Source organism: Palaemon carinicauda, chromosome 4, assembly GCF_036898095.1.
Source record: "Palaemon carinicauda isolate YSFRI2023 chromosome 4, ASM3689809v2, whole genome shotgun sequence".
NCBI lineage: Eukaryota > Metazoa > Arthropoda > Malacostraca > Decapoda > Palaemonidae > Palaemon > Palaemon carinicauda.
Genome location: NC_090728.1, coordinates 101,631,849 through 101,652,830, shown reverse-complemented (window position 1 = coordinate 101,652,830; position 20,982 = coordinate 101,631,849). Strand labels below are relative to the sequence as shown.

Genomic DNA, 20,982 nt, shown 5'->3' with positions numbered 1-20,982 from the left:
AGGGAAAAGATATATTGATATTGTAATGTATATTCACTGTTATTATTTCATAATAAGATTCTAATACGTGAATATTACAATCATTATTACTGTATTAGATATTTTAAATACAGATGTATTTTTTTGCCACGGTAAATGAACACACATTTTGATCAATGGCTTAGCCTGGCTGAACAGTACATATGTTAATGATTGTTCAGATTTAAATTTTTCAATTTATGTATATATAAGGATGTCTACAGTAAAAGTCAGATTTGGCTTAAAAGGTTTTAAGAGTGTTCATATAACAGGTTTATAAGAGTTTTATGTGGATTTATAAAAGCTTAAATTTATGAAAATAAAAAAATCAAATCTAAAATAATACAGTAATGAAAAAAAATATACCATAGATTTCTACATCCACTTCAAAGTTTTTCAGCAATCTTGGGAAGTGAGATGTCCTGGAATGGAACAGATTACACTATCTCTGGCATAGTCTTCCAATTGAGCACTAAGAGGCAATCCCAAAAATTTTAAGAAAGTGCCCTAGGGCACTCAGGAGAGCGCATTCTTGTAGTCTGGCATATTGTAAGAGAAGATCGTCAGCGAACAGGGGAGTAAGAGTAATCATCGTGTTGCAAAATTTGCCGGAGAGAGGTTCATTTAATCAGAAGGAATAATGCTATGAAGTTGCCTAGCACATTCAGAAGGGCGTACTTGCGCGTGAATAGCCCAGCACTCTCTCACCAGAGAGAGCATACAATCAGGAGACTGATCAACTTCCTGGCAGCACGCAAACACAGAACGTGCGCTACGAGATGAGTGCAGACAAACTGATGAGTGCTTAAACTGAGCATAATGAGGAGTCAGTTCTAACGAATAGTGTAAGCTACTTGGTGAGTGTAGCACGCCCACTAAGAGCTTCTAACTTCCAGTAGGAAGACTTGATTCCTTTGCGATGAAGGGAATCTTCCTCCAAAGACGTAACAATACATCTACTAAAGGGAGGAGGAGGAGGTTCATTGAGCGAGACAGCAACATCTTTATCCTGCCAATGAGAAACTCTTCTCTTTGTATTGAAAAGGCAGTCCAACTTTGGAGATTGTCTATCTAATGAAGATGTAGCCAGTAAGGGGATAGGAGGTGAAGGAGTGCTTGGAGTGCTTTCTTAAAGCTAAAGGCACCTGTTCAGCTGTTCCAACAGCAAAGACTTTGCTTTAGATAGAGCTACAGCTTGAAGGAGTCTCTCTGGAATCTATTTCTTCCAGCAGATACAACTATCTCACTATGGGCTTAACCCAAATTAAATTATCAACGTCTTCCTTCCCATTACCTTCGTAGGATTTCTTCACTTTAGAGGTAAAACCTGAAGGGGAAGAATTTTGCTTGATTTTCTTCTTTCTTTTGTTGCTGTTCTCCTCCTACTGGGAGGCCGACCACTCCCTACACTCCTCAAAAAGGGAAGACTGTGTAATCATGCCCCCTACAAGCAGGACATAAAGAATGGGGATCTACATTAAGCTTGTTCATGAAAAGTCCCTCAACATCGTCCAAGAATTACAGGGCAAGACCACATCCCTAACTCTGGGTTCGCCATGAATAGGCATATACACAACTTATCTGAAGAGATGAGAAAAAGCCAGAATAAGTTTGTGCTACTAGGCGGCTAAAGTCAAAATGGCTTATCAATGAGCTGGCAGGGGGACAGAATTTTCCCACTACGTGCCAGTAACTACTGACACCTCGTAATAAATTCTAAAAGCCAAGTTTCCAGCTTCACTGAAATCATTCTCCTATTAAAGGACTCAGGTTTGTATCCATGTAAGAACAAATTAAAAGCACCGCTGTATTACAGTTAAGGGGATAAATTCATTATGCATTGTATTGCATCATCGATACTTTTTAAAATTACCAAATGTCTCCTTAGCATGCCATGATTTGCACCAAACCTATGAAACCAACTATACATTTTATGATACCGGTAATTACCTCAAGTAAAAATTGAGCTGCTGCTAATGATAGAAATTCTAAAAGTACATCTCTATATTTAACACACACAGTTTCTCTACATTACATTGAGACCAATTTAAAACTCAACAGAAATCAATTCAATTTCATTTTGACTGCGTGTCCAAATCTAAAGAGAAAAATGGTAACTTATCTGCTGATGATTCTTTCACATAAAATGTAGTCTCTTTTACACACACTTCATGAATTTTATATGTACTAGGAATAACTTGTAAGTGCTGACGTGAGAGTAAGTTTTTATACTGTTGCACTAGTTGTTCAGTGTGACTAAAAACTTTTACATTGGGTAAATCTTTAATAAAAGGAAGAATGTCCAAGGTGTTACGGAAAGATTTGTTTGGGTGTTTAGCTATAATATTGCACATTTGTTGCTTAACTGATGCCCCGACAGCATCTGCAATGCCTTTACCATGGCCTCCTTCCAAGTATATCCACTTCATTTCTAAATTGTTTTGTTTTGCAAATCTCCTCATCAGATAGAAATTACCTTTATTTCTATACTGAGCAGTTGCAGAATCTGAAATGATTGTAATAACTTTCATTCCCTCCTTGGCTAAACTAACTAGAATATCATTTATGCTTGCCCATACAGCAGGTGCTGTATGGTCTCTACAGTCTGATAGGGATGCAAACCCATAGGATTTTTCTTGTGTACGAACAAATCCAGCATGCAATGATTTAAACCCATTTCCACAACAATAAGAAGTGTGTAACAGTCTTGCAACAAATGTTGCTGGGCTTTCATACCAGTCAATATGTACCATGGCATGAATGGGAGACATTTCAGTCTCCTCTCTTGCCTCTTTTACTGCTTCATACTGATTATAACACCTAACCATATGCTCTTTCAACAAATCTAACTGCTTCAAAATATCTGTGCATGCACTTCCAATTGTTGTAGTAACTATTCTTTCACTTGCTTCCATTTTCCCCAGTAGTGTCCTAGCCCAAGACCTGTAAGTAAATGGTGTTTGGGAATCCTTTAACTTTCTAAGCTCCAAGGAAATATGCTCAAATAGATCCTGCTTGGCTAAAACATCTTCCAAAGATAAATTTTTTCTCATTAACACCTTATTTATAATTTCCATAAATTTTAACTCAGTGTTTTCACATCTAGCACATATCAAGTTTTTCCAATACGTTGGACTTGGTTTAATTACATTTTTTGGAATGTACTTACAAAACTGCAAGAAACTGCATTCTGAGCCAACCTCTGCAAGAAACTGTTTGTACAAAACAATTAAAAAATTTCTTCGAAATCTGGTTATTTTATCACTCTCTTCTGATTTAATGTTAAGATCAGTCACTGAAACATCCTCCCTTAATATAAATTCTTCGATGTACTTTTTCAATTCTTCATCACACTCATCTATGACATTATTTTTCCTCATTTCTTCTGTATATAGATGGATCCCACAACCACTTTGTAAATTTTGTACTTCGTTACCTGCAAAACTCACCTCTTCCCTGGACATAAGCTGTTCTGGATGTTTTAGTACACTACGATTTTCACTTTGGTTTGATTGTTCTTCACTTGGCTGCTCAAGTCTTAAATGAATTGCAGGACCACTTTTGACCTCCAAATAATTAAAGAATTTGCTTTCAAAACTTTCATTCTTTCTTTTGGCACTATTTGAACTTAACAATTCTGTACCACCATCTTTAAATTTTGCACTGTAAATGATGTCATGGTTTAACGAATCCCTTTCTGACTCAGGAATTCTAGCCATCCATGAATTACTTGTCATGACACCAGATATTTCATCATTAGTGTGTTTAAATTTACCTACGTGAACATGTTCCCCTTTCTTCAGTTTCACTTGCAGATACCTAATAGTATTTTGCTGCTTTTTCACAATATTTTCCAACTTATAGATATAATCAAGCAAATTTTTCCTGGGTATACTTCTTATTTTTTTTGGTCTGAAGCTTGACTGATAAAGAAAATTTACTGTTCTTTTCACCCCACGGTTATAAATGGGTTTAAAAACCTTTCTACATTTTTTATGATTTTTATCTATTTTTTTCACTGGTGATACCATGGTTTGTATGGTTTCCTCAACATTTACCACAGGCAGAATATTTGTGGAGTGTTCTACCTGATGTTCTGAAAAGACAAAGGTAAGACAAAGGTAAGTCTTGTAAGTTGTATACATCTGGGAGTTAAACAAAATGACAAATTTCAAGTAATTTTTATTTATCCTAACGATACAAACCTTGAGCTCCTTATTGGGGAATATACTTTCGGCAAAACTGGAAGACTAGCCATATGACTTTTAGCAAGGTATAACGAACACCACCACTAGTAAGCAGGGGGGATACCAGCTACCTCGCTCACACACACCTGTGATCTATCATCACCTCTGATTGCATGCAGGACCTGCAGGGGGACAGGTAAGGGCAGGACAAACTTATATAAAAAGCTTTAGGAAAATACAAACCCTTTCGCTCTTTACTAGGGAAGACTTCGTGCTATGCATGCTTTATAGAGAAATAGCCCTGACACCTCGGTAAACTTCCGTGCATGTGCACATGTTAGCGGCCTGAGCAACCCGTGTGATTGTGTGACACCAGCGTTACTATATGTACGATAATTGTCGTATACATATAACAACTTTGACTTGTCTACAGTCTACGACCCAATGTTGTATGATCCACGACATTTCAGTCAAATATGCTTAATTATACAATTTTTTTGTCAATTTGTACAACCATAAATAAGAGCATATGCAGTATATATTTTAGGTTTCATATTTTTGAAAAGTAATGAACATGCAAACAAAATTTCCACCTCTAAACAAAGAGCAATTATCATCCATGTGATCTACATGTGTGTGATTGGTTAATACGACTAACCATAAGACCAATCAGCCAAAAGCAAGCTTGATTTTGAATGTTTCGGTGTTCAGTTTCAGAGCTGACAGTATAGCATTTCTAGCTAAAGCTTTGCCACGCATAATTCCTACTAACACAAATACTCTTCAAAAGTTTAGAAGATAAATGGAGGGCTTTATATAGAACCCAAGACTATGCTATCCCAGAACATATTAGGCAGATGGCACGAACAGGCAGAAATAAAAAAAACATAAAATCCTTACAGGACCTTTTGCTGTGGGTATTCTCTTGTTACCTCATGCAAATGCAGATTGTGAAAGAGTATTTTCCTGTGTAGGTAGAATGAAATCTATAGACATAAATAAGCTTAGCATACAACTGTTAGCAACTTTTTGCTCACATTAGAACTGTTTGGCAAGGGAGACCACAAAGATTGTACCAACTTTTATCCAACTATGTCTATACTTTCTGATATGAGGTCAACTTGTATGCAGGCACTCCATGTGGTGATGTCTCCATCCCACATACAATAGAAAATTATTGTTATTTGATTATCAAATGGCAATAACAATATTCCTAGTTGTGTTAGAAATGAACTTCATAAAGAATTAAATGGCTTATTTTTCTTGATAATTAAGAAATCTATTCATTTGCTGGAAATAAGTTATGCAAATACATCTCTCTCTCTCTCTCTCTCTCTCTCTCTCTCTCTCTCTCTCTCTCTCTCTCTCTCTCTCTCTCTCTCATTTGTATTTTTCCTAACGATACAAACCTTGGCTTTACTTCACTGAAAGGACAAGCTATTAAAATTTAGCGAGGGTTAACTACCCATCCCACTAGTTAGTGGGGGTAGGGGGGTGTAGCTTGCTACCCCTCCACACTCACACAACTGTAATTGAGCTCACTTTCCTTGAGGTAGGACTTCAAGGGGGACAGGGTTGGTGGGCAAGTATGTTTAAATTGCTACGTTAGGAAAAATACAAATTACCTCTGAATTTGTCATTTGTTCCGTAACTAGAATACAAACCAAAGCTATTTAATAGAGGTGACTCACCCATTAGGAGGGTGGATGTTGCTGCCAATCTGGCTTTTTGGCCGTACCCTGGGTATTCCCTATTGTGCAGAGATTAGAGCGACAATAAGGAGATCCTAACACCTCGCTTTATCTGCTAAGCATGGTCTGCGGGCTATGCAAGCTGTGTGTGGTGAGAAACTAGCAATGTGACTGTCAAGGTAAAGGTTATTCTGAGACTTGCAAGGAATAACCGAAGAGACCGAGACATTCCCAATACTACCTCGCCAGGGTATGGGGACGCAACAGTATTGGGAAAATACTACGATACACAACACCTGCAGAGGTCTGAGGTCAGCTTGTGCAGAGGACCCAGGATCCTGATTTTCCCAAGAGAGGGGAGGATAAAGAAAGGGAACCAGTCAAGACTTTCCTTCTGCTACTTGTCCAATAAGGAGCTTGTGGTACTAAACCAGCTGTTGTGCAGCAATCACAGGACCAATAGAAAAAGTATCGAGGTTCCTGTGTGTCACGCCTTGCAGGTAGTGGGCGGTGAACATAGTTTGCAATTTTTCACACACCCACTTGCAATACCTGCGTCACAGAGTGGTTCTTCTTGCCAGCCAGAGATATAGCTACGCCCCTGACATCGTGGGCTCTGGGATGACGTGCTGGAGGAGGATCGGGATTCAGAGCAAGGTTAGTGATCCTGTGAATCCATGCAGAGATTATGTTTCCTGTGATCCTCCTCTTATTTCTAGATGTGCTGACTATCAGTGAGGGTGCTCTGGGCCCAGCTGCTGCTGATCTCTGAGGTAGCACTTCAAACATCTTACTGGGTAAAGTAACATGATTGGGTCAACAGTTACAGAGCGGAGACTCGTTATCCAGAAGGAGTCGAAACTAGGATCCGAAACCTGGATTCTGAGTTTAGGCAACAAGCTCAGGGACGAAGCTGAAGCTTACCTCTACCCATCCTCTTGAATGGGCGACATCAGACGAAAGACTATGAAGATCGCTAACTTGTTTGGCTGAGGCCAAGGCAAGTAGGTACACCGTCTTCCAGGTTAGAAGGCAAACTGTTGCCTGTTGTAATGGTTCATACGGGAATCCTTCTAAGGACCAAAGAACTCGAACCATGTGGCATGAGGGAGGTCTCAATTCTAACTGAGGACAGGTAAGTTCACAAATACATATGAGGATGGAAGTTCTAAAGAGGAGGATATACCCATTCATTTCAGTTTAAAGGCGAGACTCAAGGTTGAGTGAAAGGCTTTAACCGTTGAAACCGAAAGATGCATTTCCTCCCTCAATACACGAGAAATTCCGCTATTGCTGGAATACAGTCAAACCTCATTAATAGCGGTTTCTTGCTTCGCGGTTTCAGTTTTTCGTGGCCAAGAAAAAAAAAATTCTTTGTGATGATTGTTTACCCAACATTAAGAATTTGATTCCTAATACAGTAGTTGGCTACAGCATTGGGATGGCCAAGAACAATGCAATACCTATTAAATAAAAATTCTCATAAAATTGCGATAAAATTCAAGCTGGGGGATTCAAATAGCCCATGCTACTTTACATTGGGAGTGGTGTGCGCCACTATCTATTTCTGCACCCAGCTGGTCCTAGCTCTCTCTGTACAGTGTGTATCCATTTACAGTGTAAAAAATACTCCTATACAGTATTTGAAATAAACTGGATTTTGATTAAACTGGTGTTTCGCTTAACTGTATCCAATAATAATGCATGTACTATTTCAATTTTAGTATCTTATTTATAATTAAGAACATGGCAAATCATAATCTCATGCATTGTTTACATTAAAATCAGCTGATCAAATCTGCGTAGTCCATCGTCAACCTATATTCACTTTCACGATATTATTCCACTGATATGACCATTCACTTTCACAGAATTACCTCACTGATATAACCACAATCATGCATGTTAGTATGATATCGCCTACACATTATCATTGTCCTTCACTTATTATCATTATATCCTCAATCCTTTTTCCAATTCTTTTCCAAATCCCTTTTTTGGGCTCAAGCCATGTCGTCCTGATGGAAGTTCCTAAGGTAGCTTCAAAAGGGATATATTATACTACAGTGATATTCCCAGAGAATTAACCTTCAGGTTCCAGAATTCTAACTCCTGAAGCGAATATCCTTAAAATTTTCTCAAGGATATCGCATAATATCAGAGGATGCATTCTTGACACACCACATAGCAATCTACACCCCTAATAGCGTTTACGCTTCGAGGGGGACGTGGCAAAAGAATAGAAGGGGGCCGTAACAAGGTTACCCCCATTCCCGTACTACTATTGACCACCACCCCAGCGCCATTCCCAAGATGGCGGACATTCCTAATTTTGTAGCGATTTTGCTCAGTGGTGTTCCCTGTTGATCTAACTTGTCGATCGATTTTCAAGGATTTCATTATGCATTCTCCAACTTCTTTCGCCTTCGGAAAGTTGAGTATTGGGTCTTTACATTGAATCATTTTTAGCTCCCTTTTCACAGTGAAATTTTAGTAATTTATTGTGTTTAGAGCTAGCCTGTACCGGAGGCGCTATGAGCGCTGTCGTTCGTTGGGCATGTTATTTAGTTAGCAGAACGACTTCCCGGTTTTTTAAATAGCATCATATATCATTAATTAATTATTTAATTATGTTAGCTATTTAGGCAATATATTCTTGTAAAGATATTTACATTGTGCATATTTTTCCTTTCCATGTCGATCGTATAGTTAGTCTCGGAGAGTGAGGTAACCGAGATCTCGTCTCGCCTAGGTAGTACCTAACCTAGGCGTGTTATTATACGTTAGACATTCCCCGGTTACCCTTGTGTATGGTGATTTCAATTATGCAGAGATGGGTATCTCTTTAAATTGGATGAAACTTTACACCTCTCAAACAAGGGAGATTTAAGGGTAATCCCTCTTCCCTCTGAGTGTAGCCTCAGGCTACAACCTTAGCGGGCCGGCCTCGAATTTTTAATTCAGGCATGACTTTCCTACTGTTATTTCTGCCCTTCCCCTGTAAACGCAAATGCAGGTTTTTGGGGTTTTGGCCAGAATCTCAGCGTATTTAGTCTGAAGTCGGTAGATACCTGGCAAGATGAATAGAATTCTTTTTCTACGTTAGGCTACCGACATAGGAGGCTAGACCTCCCTAGGCCACTCCTGAAGGGTCTGTACGACATGACCCTTCTCCCTGTGACCTAGCAGACTAGTCCTGTGTTAGTGGACCCTAGGCTGAGGAATAGAATTCTTCTAATGCTTAGGGGACACAGGCACTGCAACCCCGTTTCCTTACCATTAGAGGTGGTGGCGAGGGTGCTACCAACCTCTTAATCATATTAATCTGACCCTAGGCTAAGGAATAGAATTCTTTAGCCACATGGGATAGTTCTAATACAGGAACGGAGTTTGTTAGGTGGGGCATGACAGGCTACGGCCGGCTCCTGCTGTACCTTTCACAGGACCCTCTTTTCCCTTCTCTTCTATCCCTTTATGTTGGTGAATCCCGGCAACCTTACTGTTGCCGGTGGGTTGCCAGGATCAACCAGACTCCCCCTCTAACAGTTGATAGCTGCCGGCCGGCAGTCTTAACATCTGTCGGCCGGCAGTAATGACAGCTATGAGCTGCCGGCCATATTAGTTGCCGGCCGGCAGTCATGGCTACTGCCGGCCGGCAGCAGCAGCCCGGCAGTCATGGTGACTGCTGGCAGGCAACCAAGGCAGCTGCTGGCCAATTTGGCTGTAAGTGGGAAGTCCTTTCTGTTTACAAAGGTTCTTCAGTTCTTTCTTGAACTGCTAGCAACCGTGGCTACTGCTGGGGTGCTACCTACCAGGCCGGCACAGAATGGTGCCTACTCAACCGGAAGCACGCCGACTGTACTGATATTGCCGGCTGGCAAGGTTTAGACAGATCCTTGCCGGCGACAGTACGGCTGTAGCTGGATGGAAGCATGAATTTTATATTCTCCCCTTCCATTTGAACCTTCTTTCTGGAGAAGGTAGTAATAGTAGATTTTTACATCCCTTTTACTGTATTTATATACAGTATTAGGTAGCCTGTTCTCCATGCTATCTCTCTTTCTTTCAGCTAGCAGGATAGATGTGCTAGCATTAGCTAGCTATGCCGACGACATGCTGGCTGAACTACAGTATATGTTTATACAGGTAGTTAGTATTTTTGCAGTACAGTATAGGATATACAGTAGCCAGTATATTGCAATATAGTGCATACTGCAAATAAAAAACTACAGTATGATAATACAGTAACTATTTCTAGCATATTTTGGGTATCCTCATGTGAGCTTATGCTGCAGCCGCTCTTACATTGAAGGAATAGAGTTTCTTCGTTAAGCTGATTGAGAAATCAGTCTTCCGTACCCCAAAGTATTTAGTATGAAAGGGACACTGAAGTATATACTTCCCTATCCCTAGGGGTTAGAAAACCCCCTTTTTCAGTTGGAATTACTTCGAAAAGGAAATTCCTATCATTTAATACTGAGGGGAGGTACCAGCATTTGCTTGCAAGGGATACACAAGTATGTGTCTCCTACTATCCCTTTATAGCTTGCTATCCTAAGCTATTCTGTTAAGATATGACCTTTGATATATTGGTTATCAGTGAGATAATCAATCATATACTCATTTTGTTTTCCTTTCTTTACAGGAGGAATGCCAGATGTCATGTGTTGCAGTCTTCTGCAAAACTAAGAGTAAGTGTTTTTACGGACATAATGCATGCAGGTTTCATGCCCCCTGCAATATTATTTCCGAACACCTGCAGCATTGGAACCCGCAGGCCTGCAAAGTATGTCAGGCCCTATTGTCCGAAGGTTTCAAGAACCCCAAGTCGGTAGAGACTAGGGATGCAGCTCGTTTCAAACTACGCAACTGGGTGAGAGGCTTTCAGAAAATCTCTCCGGGACCTTACCTGCCTAATGACAAGATGCGTAGGTTACTATTTCCAACAGCGAGTAAGGAAATAGTGGTACCCCAGACATGATGTACATTTCCCGATGGCCAGATAACCTTCGGGAAGGAGGGCAAAAAGCGCCCACAGGAAGAAGGGGAGAATGTCGGGTTGGAATTGTCTCCGTCCCAACAGGCTCATGAGCCAACGACATCGATATCTCCACCTTCTATCCCTCTTTTAGATGGAATGAACCAGTTATGGGCCCAAGTCAAGAATCTAGTAGAAAATTTGTGCAAACAGAGCACAAAGCAGGAAGCGAAATGCAAGGTAGAGCTTGGTAAAGCTCCACTTGTCGCTCCTAAAGGGTCGTACAAACGACTCGTAGATCAAGACCTTCCGACATGCTTCACAACCAATCCCTAGAGGTTTGCGGAGCTAATGCTGATTTAAAACGGCAAACTCTACATCTCGGAGAAGATAGGTGCTGTTCCTTTAGACAAAATCAAGTTCTGGCCAAGCTTTGACGCTTTCCCGAACTGTTTCATTAGACTGAAGGATGAACCAACATCAGGAAAAGGAACGGAATCAAAGGAGGTTATGATTCTCGACAATGATAAAGCACAGGCTACCCTATCAAGCAGCATAGAAAAGGCGGGTTACTCGGTGTCGAAGGTATCCACACCAGGTAACATGCACTCTTCCTTTCTTGCTCCTGTTTCAATTTCATTCCCCTTTACAGAGAAGGCTTTCAAATATGTCACTGAGGCAGTAGAGACAGGTAAACCGTGTCCTACACTCAAGGAGTGCGAGCCTCTGTCACTAGCATTTCCCAGACAGGAGAAGAACTGGAAGGAGGCCCATTTCACCTTTTCAGTAGGAAGACTTGAGGCGGATGTCGCCAGTCGACAATTTAAGGAAAATCTTCCAAAATTATCTGAGTTTCTCTTACAGGATGAGCAAGAAACAAAGGAGAGACTTGCAGCCTCCTTATCTCTACAGAACTACATAGAGTTCTGTTCGGCTCATCAAGATACCCCAGACATGCCCAAGGTCTTAGCCAAAATACATATGGCTACTTTGGTAAAAGACCTTTATGCCTTTATAAAGGCTAGAAGAACATGTAGGGAGTTTGTGTTAGCTAACGCAACAGCGAAACAAGATACAAGAAAGCTAATATCTTCCAACATCTGGGGTAAAGACCTCTTTCCAGACAAGGTAGTCAAGAAAGTGATTAAGAACGCCTCCACGGAGAAAGTAGGACTTCTCCAAAAGTGAGGCATCCTTTCAAAAAGAGAATCTTCTAAGGTTGTGGGTCCCCAACCTAAAAGGAAGATGGAGAGGTCTGGAAATCCATTTCGAGCGGTTCAACAACAATCCACAGTTGTAGAGACCGAGATGTCACAGACAGATGGTCGAAAAGATATTCCTACTGATCAGTCTATCCTTTAGGATCACTGGACCTTCGATCCTTGGGTCCATGGCCTAATCAAGATGGGACTAAGATGAGAGGTGGAGATATCTCTACCACCATTTCCTCAACTCCTCCGATAATCCAAAACCCTCCTGGAGGAGTTTACCTGAGAGCTCTAGAGCATACAGGTGGTAAGGAAACTTTAGTCCACCGAATTCCAGGGAAGGCCGTTGTGTGTTTATGAGAAGGACTCAAGAAAATTCAGAGTAATTCAGGACTTATCGCCACTCAACAAGTCCAAATAAAACAACGAGTTCAGGATGTTTATACTCCTGAACATAAGGACCCCGCTGCAAAAAAATGGTGCCTATAGTCTTACCAGACCTGAAAGTCGTCTATCAGCAACTTCCAATCAATCACCCTTTCCCTCCTATCTAGGACTCAAGTTACACAAAGTAACGCACTTCCTAGGAAAGATACTCATCAGACTAGATAGAGTCCTAGCTGCCTTCATAAAATTGGCAGACACAGTCATGCAATATTTAAGCCTAAGAAATGTTCAGACAACAATGTTCCTGGACAAGAGGCTGGGGTGGGCAGCACCCAAGGTGGCTGGTCTATGAACATCCGAAGAAATGATCCGGTCCCCGGAACATCGTGGATGAAAGATAAACTTCAAGAAGTCTCGATTCTCTCCGGCTCAAAGGTTTCAATGACTGAAAAGCCATTGAAGCCTGTTGTCACTCCAACTCTCCTTTCCTTTTGGAAGGTAAAAGGAGATGGCAAGGTCTGTCAAGAGACTCCGGTAATCAGTCAGATTCCCAAAACGAGAACAGGGAGAAACCCTGATCTCTCTCCAGTTCGCAATAGAGGCAGGCCCTGTGCTAAGAGCACTGCTGCAAGATGCACTGGGAGCCTGGAGAAAACAAGCATCAAACGCTCGAAGAGGCCTAAAAAGACCGATAGCGGTCCTTTCTTAATCGCTTCCCTAACTAAGGTCAAAGCCCGAAAATCCCAAGACCATGTTGGTCCAGTCATGAGTAGGGAAACTCTCTCCAAGCAGATCAGATTGTCTGAGGCTTATCTGGGACTCCGAAGCGATGACGAGACGCTGCAATCGACGATGCTAAGGAACGTCTCATACAGTCTAGGTGTAGTTAGCCATCCCTTACCTAAAGGGATGGCACCTGTCAGCAGTTCACATACAACCGATCCGCAATGTGACAGTGGATGCTCTACTCAGGCTCAGGCTGATAGAGTTAGAATGGTCCACGGACGCAGACCTATTCTCTCCCAGATGGGAAAAAGTCCCCGAACTGCAATCCGAACTCTTCATTACGAGTGCCGTCAAGGAACTACCTTGATATGTAGCCCCATACAAGGATCTTCTAATTTAAATGATAGACATCATGTCTCTGAAATAGAAGGGATAGACTTAGGATTTCCAATTCATCCCTTCCAATCACCTGCTGAGAGTCCTCAACATGCTGAGATCCTTCCAGGTGGGAGTAGCTCTGTTGGCTCCCAGGTAGCCCAAGAGCAATCTATCCTCCTTGAGGAAGGAACAGAGGCTGAGGCTGTCCTTAATTCTGAACCTGGGATAACTCCGGAAGGTTCAGAGATTAATTGCCTTCGATTTACTACAGAGAACCCAAACCCTTCATTGCATGATTTACTTGCCCTAGCGGTTAAGAAAAGATTTGGGATCTCAAAAGGCAATATAGAATTCTTAGAAGAATACAAGTCTAAGTCAACTAGTAGACAATATGAGTCATCATGGAAAAAGTGGGTAGCTTTCGTAAAAGCAAAAGGACCGAGAGAGATTTCAATGAACTTATGCATGTCCTTCTTTATCCATCTTCATAACCAGGGTTTGGCGGCCAACACGATAACTACGTGCAAGTCAGCCTTGACTAGACCTCTTCTATATGCCTTTCAAGTTGACTTGGCGAATGATATCTTTAATAAGATCCCGAAGGCATGTGCGAGGCTTAGGCCTGCTGCACCACCCAAGTTCATCTCTTGGTCTTTGGACAAGGTCCTACATTATGCCTCATCCTTGAACAATGAAGATTGTTCGCTTAAGGATCTAACCCAAAAGGTTATTTTTCTGTTCGCTATAGCCTCAGGGGCTAGAGTTAGTGAAATAGTGGCCCTTTCTAGGGATGAGGGCCACATTCAGTTCTCAGAAACAGGAGAACTGAATCTCTTCCCTGATCCATCCTTTCTCGCTAAGAATGAGCTACCCACTAAAAGGTGGGGTCCCTGGAGAATCTGCCCTCTGAAGGAAGATGTCTCTCTATGTCCGGTAGAGTGTCTAAAGGTCTATCTTCGTAGAACTTCAGACTTCAGGGGAGGACAGCTCTTTAAAGGAGAAACCTCTGGATCAAACTTATCCCTAAAACAACTGAGGACAAAGCTCACCTACTTTATTAGTAGAGCGGATCCTGACAGTACTCCCGCAGGTCATGATCCGAGAAAGATTGCTTCATCACCAAACTTCTTTCAGTATATGGACTTTGAGCGTCTTCGTTCATACACTGGATGAAAATCATCCAGAGTGTTTTACAAACACTATGTGAAACAGGTACATGAACTGAAACACTATGTAGTGGTGGCAGGTAGTGTATTAAAACCTGCCCCCTAATTACTGTTATAAACAGTCAATGGGTTGGGATTTCAAATGTCCTCGCACATATACTGGGTGAGAATCATCCAGAGTGTTCTACAAACACTATGTTAAGCAAGTCCATGATCTGAAGCAGTATGTGGTGACGTCGGGTAGAGTATTTAACCCGCCGTCTAATTCTACGATGAACAGCTAATTAACTGGGACTGTCAATTAAAGGGAGAAGGGGTCATCCCTCTTAGGGTGTGACCTCCTTTGATTAAATGTTACCATGGTGACACTACCTCTGTTCAAAATACCAGGTGTGGAATTATACAGATAGCACTAGTGCCGGTGTACGTAGTACACAATGCCGATAAAAGTAACCAGTACAGGAATTATGAAGAGAATTTGTTTTATAAATTTTCTTCAATCTGAGAGTGGCACTTATTTCTTGCTTTCCAAGAAAGAAAGATAATCTCTGTACAGGTTACATGTATAGTTCCGTTATCATGCTACATTCGTTTTACTTACTAATAAACGTCTATAAGAATGTAATTGCGTCCTAACTCACTCGACAATTGCATGATTAAAAGTCCAGAGTATGTACTTTTATATATTTGTATGCTCACAAACAATGGATTTAAGAAACACTGTTAAGTATTTGGTAATTTTCACAAACTACGAGACGGTTTGTTCATCTGGTGTATTCTTATGTTTGTCCATACAATATATGCTTACCTTGAGACCCCCTTTTTCTACTGTCTAGAATGACTCTTCCCTGTAGGGGGCAGGAAGCACTAACATCGGAGATGATTAGTGATAATGACGGATAACGGTAACGTCATTTATCTCGATTGATCCAAATGATCATAGAAAGGTTGTCCCAAGGTTAAGGCACTGATGAAAATCCACAGATACATTAATGCTCTGGTATACTTCCATCAGGACGACATGGCTTGAGCCCAAAAAACGGATTTTGAGCGAAGCGAAAAATCTATTTTTGGGTGAGATCGCCATGTCGTCCTGATGGTGACCCACCCTTCTTTCTTAAAAGAAAAGATCTTCACAGTTCCCTCCCTGACGTACTGTATCTGTAGCACGAACGCTCAATGCTACAAGGAATGTCCGCCATCTTGGGAATGGCGCTGGGGTGGTGGTCAATAGTAGTACGGGAACGGGGGTAACCTTGTTACGGCCCCCTTCTATTCTTTTGCCACGTCCCCCTCAAAGCGTAAACGCTTTTAGGGGTGCAGATTGCTACGTGGCGTGTCAAGAATGCGTCCTCAGATATTATGCGATATCCTTGAGAAAATTTTAAGGATATTCGCTCCAGGAGTTAGAATTCTGGAACCTGGAGGTTAATTCTCTGGGAATATCCTGTAGTATAATATATCCCTTTTGAAGCTACCTTAGGAACTTCCATCAGGACGACATGGCGATCTCACCCAAATAAATTTTTCGCTTCGCTCAAAATCCGTTTAGTACATTTACTTTGCTCTCCCACACACATTTACAACGTATCTTTAAAACTCTTTTTGATTCTCATTATATTTCACAATTTCATTCATCTTCTCTTGTCTTGCATTCACTCGTCATTTTCATCTTATTAATCATTCTAAACCTCTTTCTTATCCCTCATTCCATGTACAGTGAGCCCTCGCTACTTTGCGGTTCGACCATCGCGGATTCACCACTTCGCGGATTTTTTTCATAACGCATATATATACAGTGATACCTCGGTACTCGACCATAATCCGTTCGGGATCAGTGTTCGACCTCCGATTTGTTCGAGTACCGAAACCTTTTTTCCCATAAGAAATAATGGTATTTATTTTTATACGTTCCTACGCACTCCAAAATGCCCAAAATATTAATAAAACGTGTACCTAAACAACAATAATTATTTAAATGTGTACGAAATTGGTCGAAAACTATATAAAACAATTTTAAACCATTTACTGTACAGTACATACCTTTGAGCAGCGGTTCGATGGCATACAGGAATGGATGTGGAGAGGATGGAAGGGGGAGGTTACTGCTTGGAAGGAGAGTCCCCTTCCATGATGTGGCTGGGTAGTTCTCCTTCAGGGGTTTTTTCTCTCTGCAGTAAAAGGTAGGGCAAATCTCCTTCAGGGGGTTTTTTCTCTTCTGTTTCTCTTCTTTGGAGGGGAATCAGGCTGGGATGTAGCAGCTCTCTTTTCTTTTGTGAAAAACATGTCAATTGTCAGCTGCTTCTTTCTCTTCTACACTATTCTTCTAAAGTGAGATATAACATTATCATTAAAAATGTTCACTACCCGGTTTGCTACTGCTGTTTCTGGGTGATATTTTTCCACAAAAGCCTGCAACTCTCCCCACTTTGAACACATGTCATTTATCACTGAACTCGGAACCTCCTCTCTTACATCCTCATCTTCTGAGGATTCCAGCTCCCCAATCAAATCCTGCTGCTGTTGTTGTTGCAGGTGCAACAATTCTTCAACGGTCAACTCAGTAGAGTGGCTATCAACAAGTTCATCAATGTCTTCCCTGTTGACCTCAAGCCCCATACTCCTGCCCATGCCAACAATTTCATCAACGACAACAGTGTCCTCAGAAATAACAGTAGCAGTGCTTGAACCCGCCTCTGATTGGAAACCCTCAAATTCCCTCTCTGTTACACATGATGGCCACAGCTTTCACCAGGCAGAGTTCAATGTCCTATAGGTTACACCACGCCAAGCTTGGTCAATCATGTTCACACAGTTGAGGATGCTGAAGTGATCCTTCCAGAATTCCTTTAAGGTCAACTGTGTATCACTAGTCACTTCAAAACACTTTCGGAAAAGGGCCTTGGTATACAGTTTTTTAAAGTTTGAAATGACCTGTTGGTCCATGGGCTGGAGTATGGGAGTAGTATTAGGGGGCAGGAATTTAATCTTGATAAAACTGTACTCTTCTTTTAAGTCTTCCTCTAGACCTGGAGGGTGTGCAGGAGCATTGTCCATCACCAGAAGACAGTTCAATGGCAAGTTCTTTTCAGTCAGGTATGCCTTAACCTGGGGGGCGAACGCTTCGTTGATCCACTCACTAAAGAATTGTCTTGTGACCCAAGATTTAGTGTTAGCGCGCCACATAACTGATAGTGCACTTTTCAAGATATTGTTTCTTTTGAAGACCCGGTTGTCCGAGTGGTACACTAACAAGGGTTTAATCTTGCAATCGCCACTAGCATTGGCGCACAGCAGCAACGTCAGTCTATCTTTCATTGGCTTGTGACCTGGCATCTTCGTCTCGTCCTTGGTAATGTAGGTATTGGCCGGCATTTTCTTCCAAAATGACCCGGTCTCATCGCAATTGAAGACTTGCTGCGGGATCAAATTTTCTTCCTTAATGTATCGGTCGAATTCACCAACGTATTTTTCAGCTGCCGCCTGATCCAAACTGGCTGCCTCCCCATGCCTAGGTCACACGGTGAATACCAGTTCTGTTCCGGAATTTCTCGAACCAGCCCTTGCTTGCTTTAAAAGTAAATGACGAATCACTTTCACTAGTGCTGGCACTTTTCTTCACCAATTCTTCATATATATGAAGAGCTTTCTCGCAAATGAAAGCTTCACTTATACTTTCCCCGGCCAACTGCTTTTCTTTAATAAATATAAGGATCAACTTTTCCATTTCCTCAATTACTTGTGGCCTTTGCTTACTAATTGCTGTCACTCCCTGTGCAACATTAGCTTTCTTTATCACTTCCTTATTTTTCAAAAAGGTCGAAATGGTCGACTTAGCCATGCCATACTGTAAGGCTAGATCAGACACTCGTACACCATTCTCGTATTTCGCAATAATTTCCTTCTTCAACTTGATCGTTGTTCTCACTGTTTTCCTCTTATCCTTCCCCTTATCACTAACTTTCTTGGGGCCCATTATTATCGGCAAAAGAAGACAATAAAACGCACTAAATCACAATAAATTCTCAACACGTGTTGTCGGATTGACGCTCTCTCTTGAAATGATGCTACCCGACCAAGCGAGAGTAGCCGAGATGGCCGCTCATCTCACTCGGCGACGCGTTCGGCTGTTCGAGTTCCGATTTTTTGTTCGAACACCGCAGCAAAAATTACTCGAATTTTTTGGTCAAACTCCGATTTGTTCGAATTTAGAGTCGTTCGACTACCGAGGTATCACTGTACACATATCGCGGATTTTCCGGAAATTTCGAAAATACCGCGATATATGAAGACCCCAAATACGTATTTCGTTAATTCCATTAATACTGTAATTAGTAATATCTGCTCTTACTGATGGTTCATTGCATTACATATGACATATAATTCAGTACAGAAAGGAATAAAACACTTAAAGAGAATGTGATCATACGATAATTCAGTATACAGTACGTAGTAAAATTAAATCGAACATGAAACGCAAATCAGATGCAGTCATACCGTATTTGAATGGTGTAAGGCTGCTGATGGCTACTACTACAAATGTAATGGATGTGCATCTTTTCCATGAATCTTTTGTATGTATACGTACGTAGTACTGCATCCAATAATATTCTTTGTTGCAAAAATCACATCTCGAATAAGCCAAGGTCTATATATACCAGGTCAGCCAACGCGCAGCTTAAGCTGTGAATCACCCATACTGTGACGTCAAGCTTCCCCGTCTCACACACGTGGGTAAACAAAACAAAGGACCGTTACCTTAGTTAGCTACCTATAGAGGTAAGGTAAACAATAGGAGACGCTGTGTCCATTATCATTTTATTCATTCATTCATTCCGTCACTAATAATGCCAAGTAATTGCGTACAGTGAACCCTCGCTACTTCGCGGTTCAACCATCGCGGATTCACCACTTCGCGGATTTTTTCCATAACCCATATATATACAGTAACATATATATATATATATATATATATATATATATGTATGTATGCATGTATTTATGTATATATGTATTTATGTATATATGTATTTATGTATATATGTATGTATGTATATATGTAGGTATGTATATGTGTATACATATATATATATATATATATATATATATATATATATATATATATATATATATACAGTATATATATATATATATATATATATATATATATACATATATATATATATATATACATATATATATATACATATATATATATATACATATATATATATATACATATATATATATATACATATATATATATATATATATATATATATATATATATATATATATAGTATATATATATATATATATATATATATATATATATATATATATATATATATATCTAAAGTAGGAAGATGTGATGTAGTTCTAAGGGAATAGTATGGGAAATATGTCTGGGTAATAAGCAAAGCTCTACCTCCAGTTTGTTTCTTCATTATGATCAGAGATAAATGTAAACAAAACATTGGTTGCCATTTTTTAACGTGCTTTTTAGCGTGTTTAGGAAACGCATGATATAAAATTGCCTTTAATATTTGTGCCTGTTTTAGTTTAGGGTACTGTAGTACATGCATTAAGTGTTCTGTACATTAAAGGGTAGTTTGTTAACAGTACTACGTACAAGGGAAGGTTTTAAAAGTCTGAATATACATGTTGAATAAATAGGTAAATATGGTGTCACTACTTCGCGGATTTTCACCTATCGCGGCCGCGTCTGGAACCTATCTACCGCGATAAACGAGGGTTCACTGTATGTGGAAACACCTTAACATTGACCCTCTTGAAAATAGGATATCTTTAAAAAACCCTAAGGCAGAAAGAGAAGTTTTTGTTTTCTCAGATGTTCCACATTAAATTAAATTAGTTATAAATAATTTTATTGACGGTTTTTTCCTCAAGACTGGAGAGTATTTCAGATGATGGGATGCGGGAAATGCTTAATAAAACCAAAACAGAATATGGGCTTGCATATAAGATTAATGAAATGCATTTAACTGTAACAGGTCAACAAAGACAGCGCGTTAAATTAGCAGTTCAGTTACTGTCTAGGTCATGTGCCAACTCATTAAAATATTTAGGGGAAAAGGGACTGTTGGAGTGTCAAAACTGGAATCAAACATCTGATTTTATTCTTTTAATAAATGATTGGTTCGACATAATGAATTCTTCCTCCATGTATGGAGAGTTTGGTTAAAGCAATGCTTTTGGTATTGATGTAGAAAAACAAACAGG

The 20,982-nt window shown here is 40.4% G+C and overlaps 1 protein-coding gene across 1 annotated transcript; it reads right to left on the bottom strand.

Moving 5' to 3' along the window:
- Positions 1–253: 253 nt before the first annotated feature.
- On the bottom strand, positions 254–4,111 carry LOC137640083 (uncharacterized). The gene has a single exon (XM_068372537.1). It carries the CDS (start codon positions 4,047–4,049, stop codon positions 2,094–2,096), a length of 1,956 nt encoding a protein of 651 aa, XP_068228638.1. The 5' UTR covers positions 4,050–4,111; the 3' UTR covers positions 254–2,093.
- Between the last annotated feature and the right edge of the window lie 16,871 nt (positions 4,112–20,982).

Excerpts from the sequence above, each read along its gene's own strand:
- LOC137640083 (XM_068372537.1), bottom strand. The coding sequence starts at position 4,049 with ATGGTATCACCAGTGAAAAAAATAGATAAAAATCATAAAAAATGTAGA.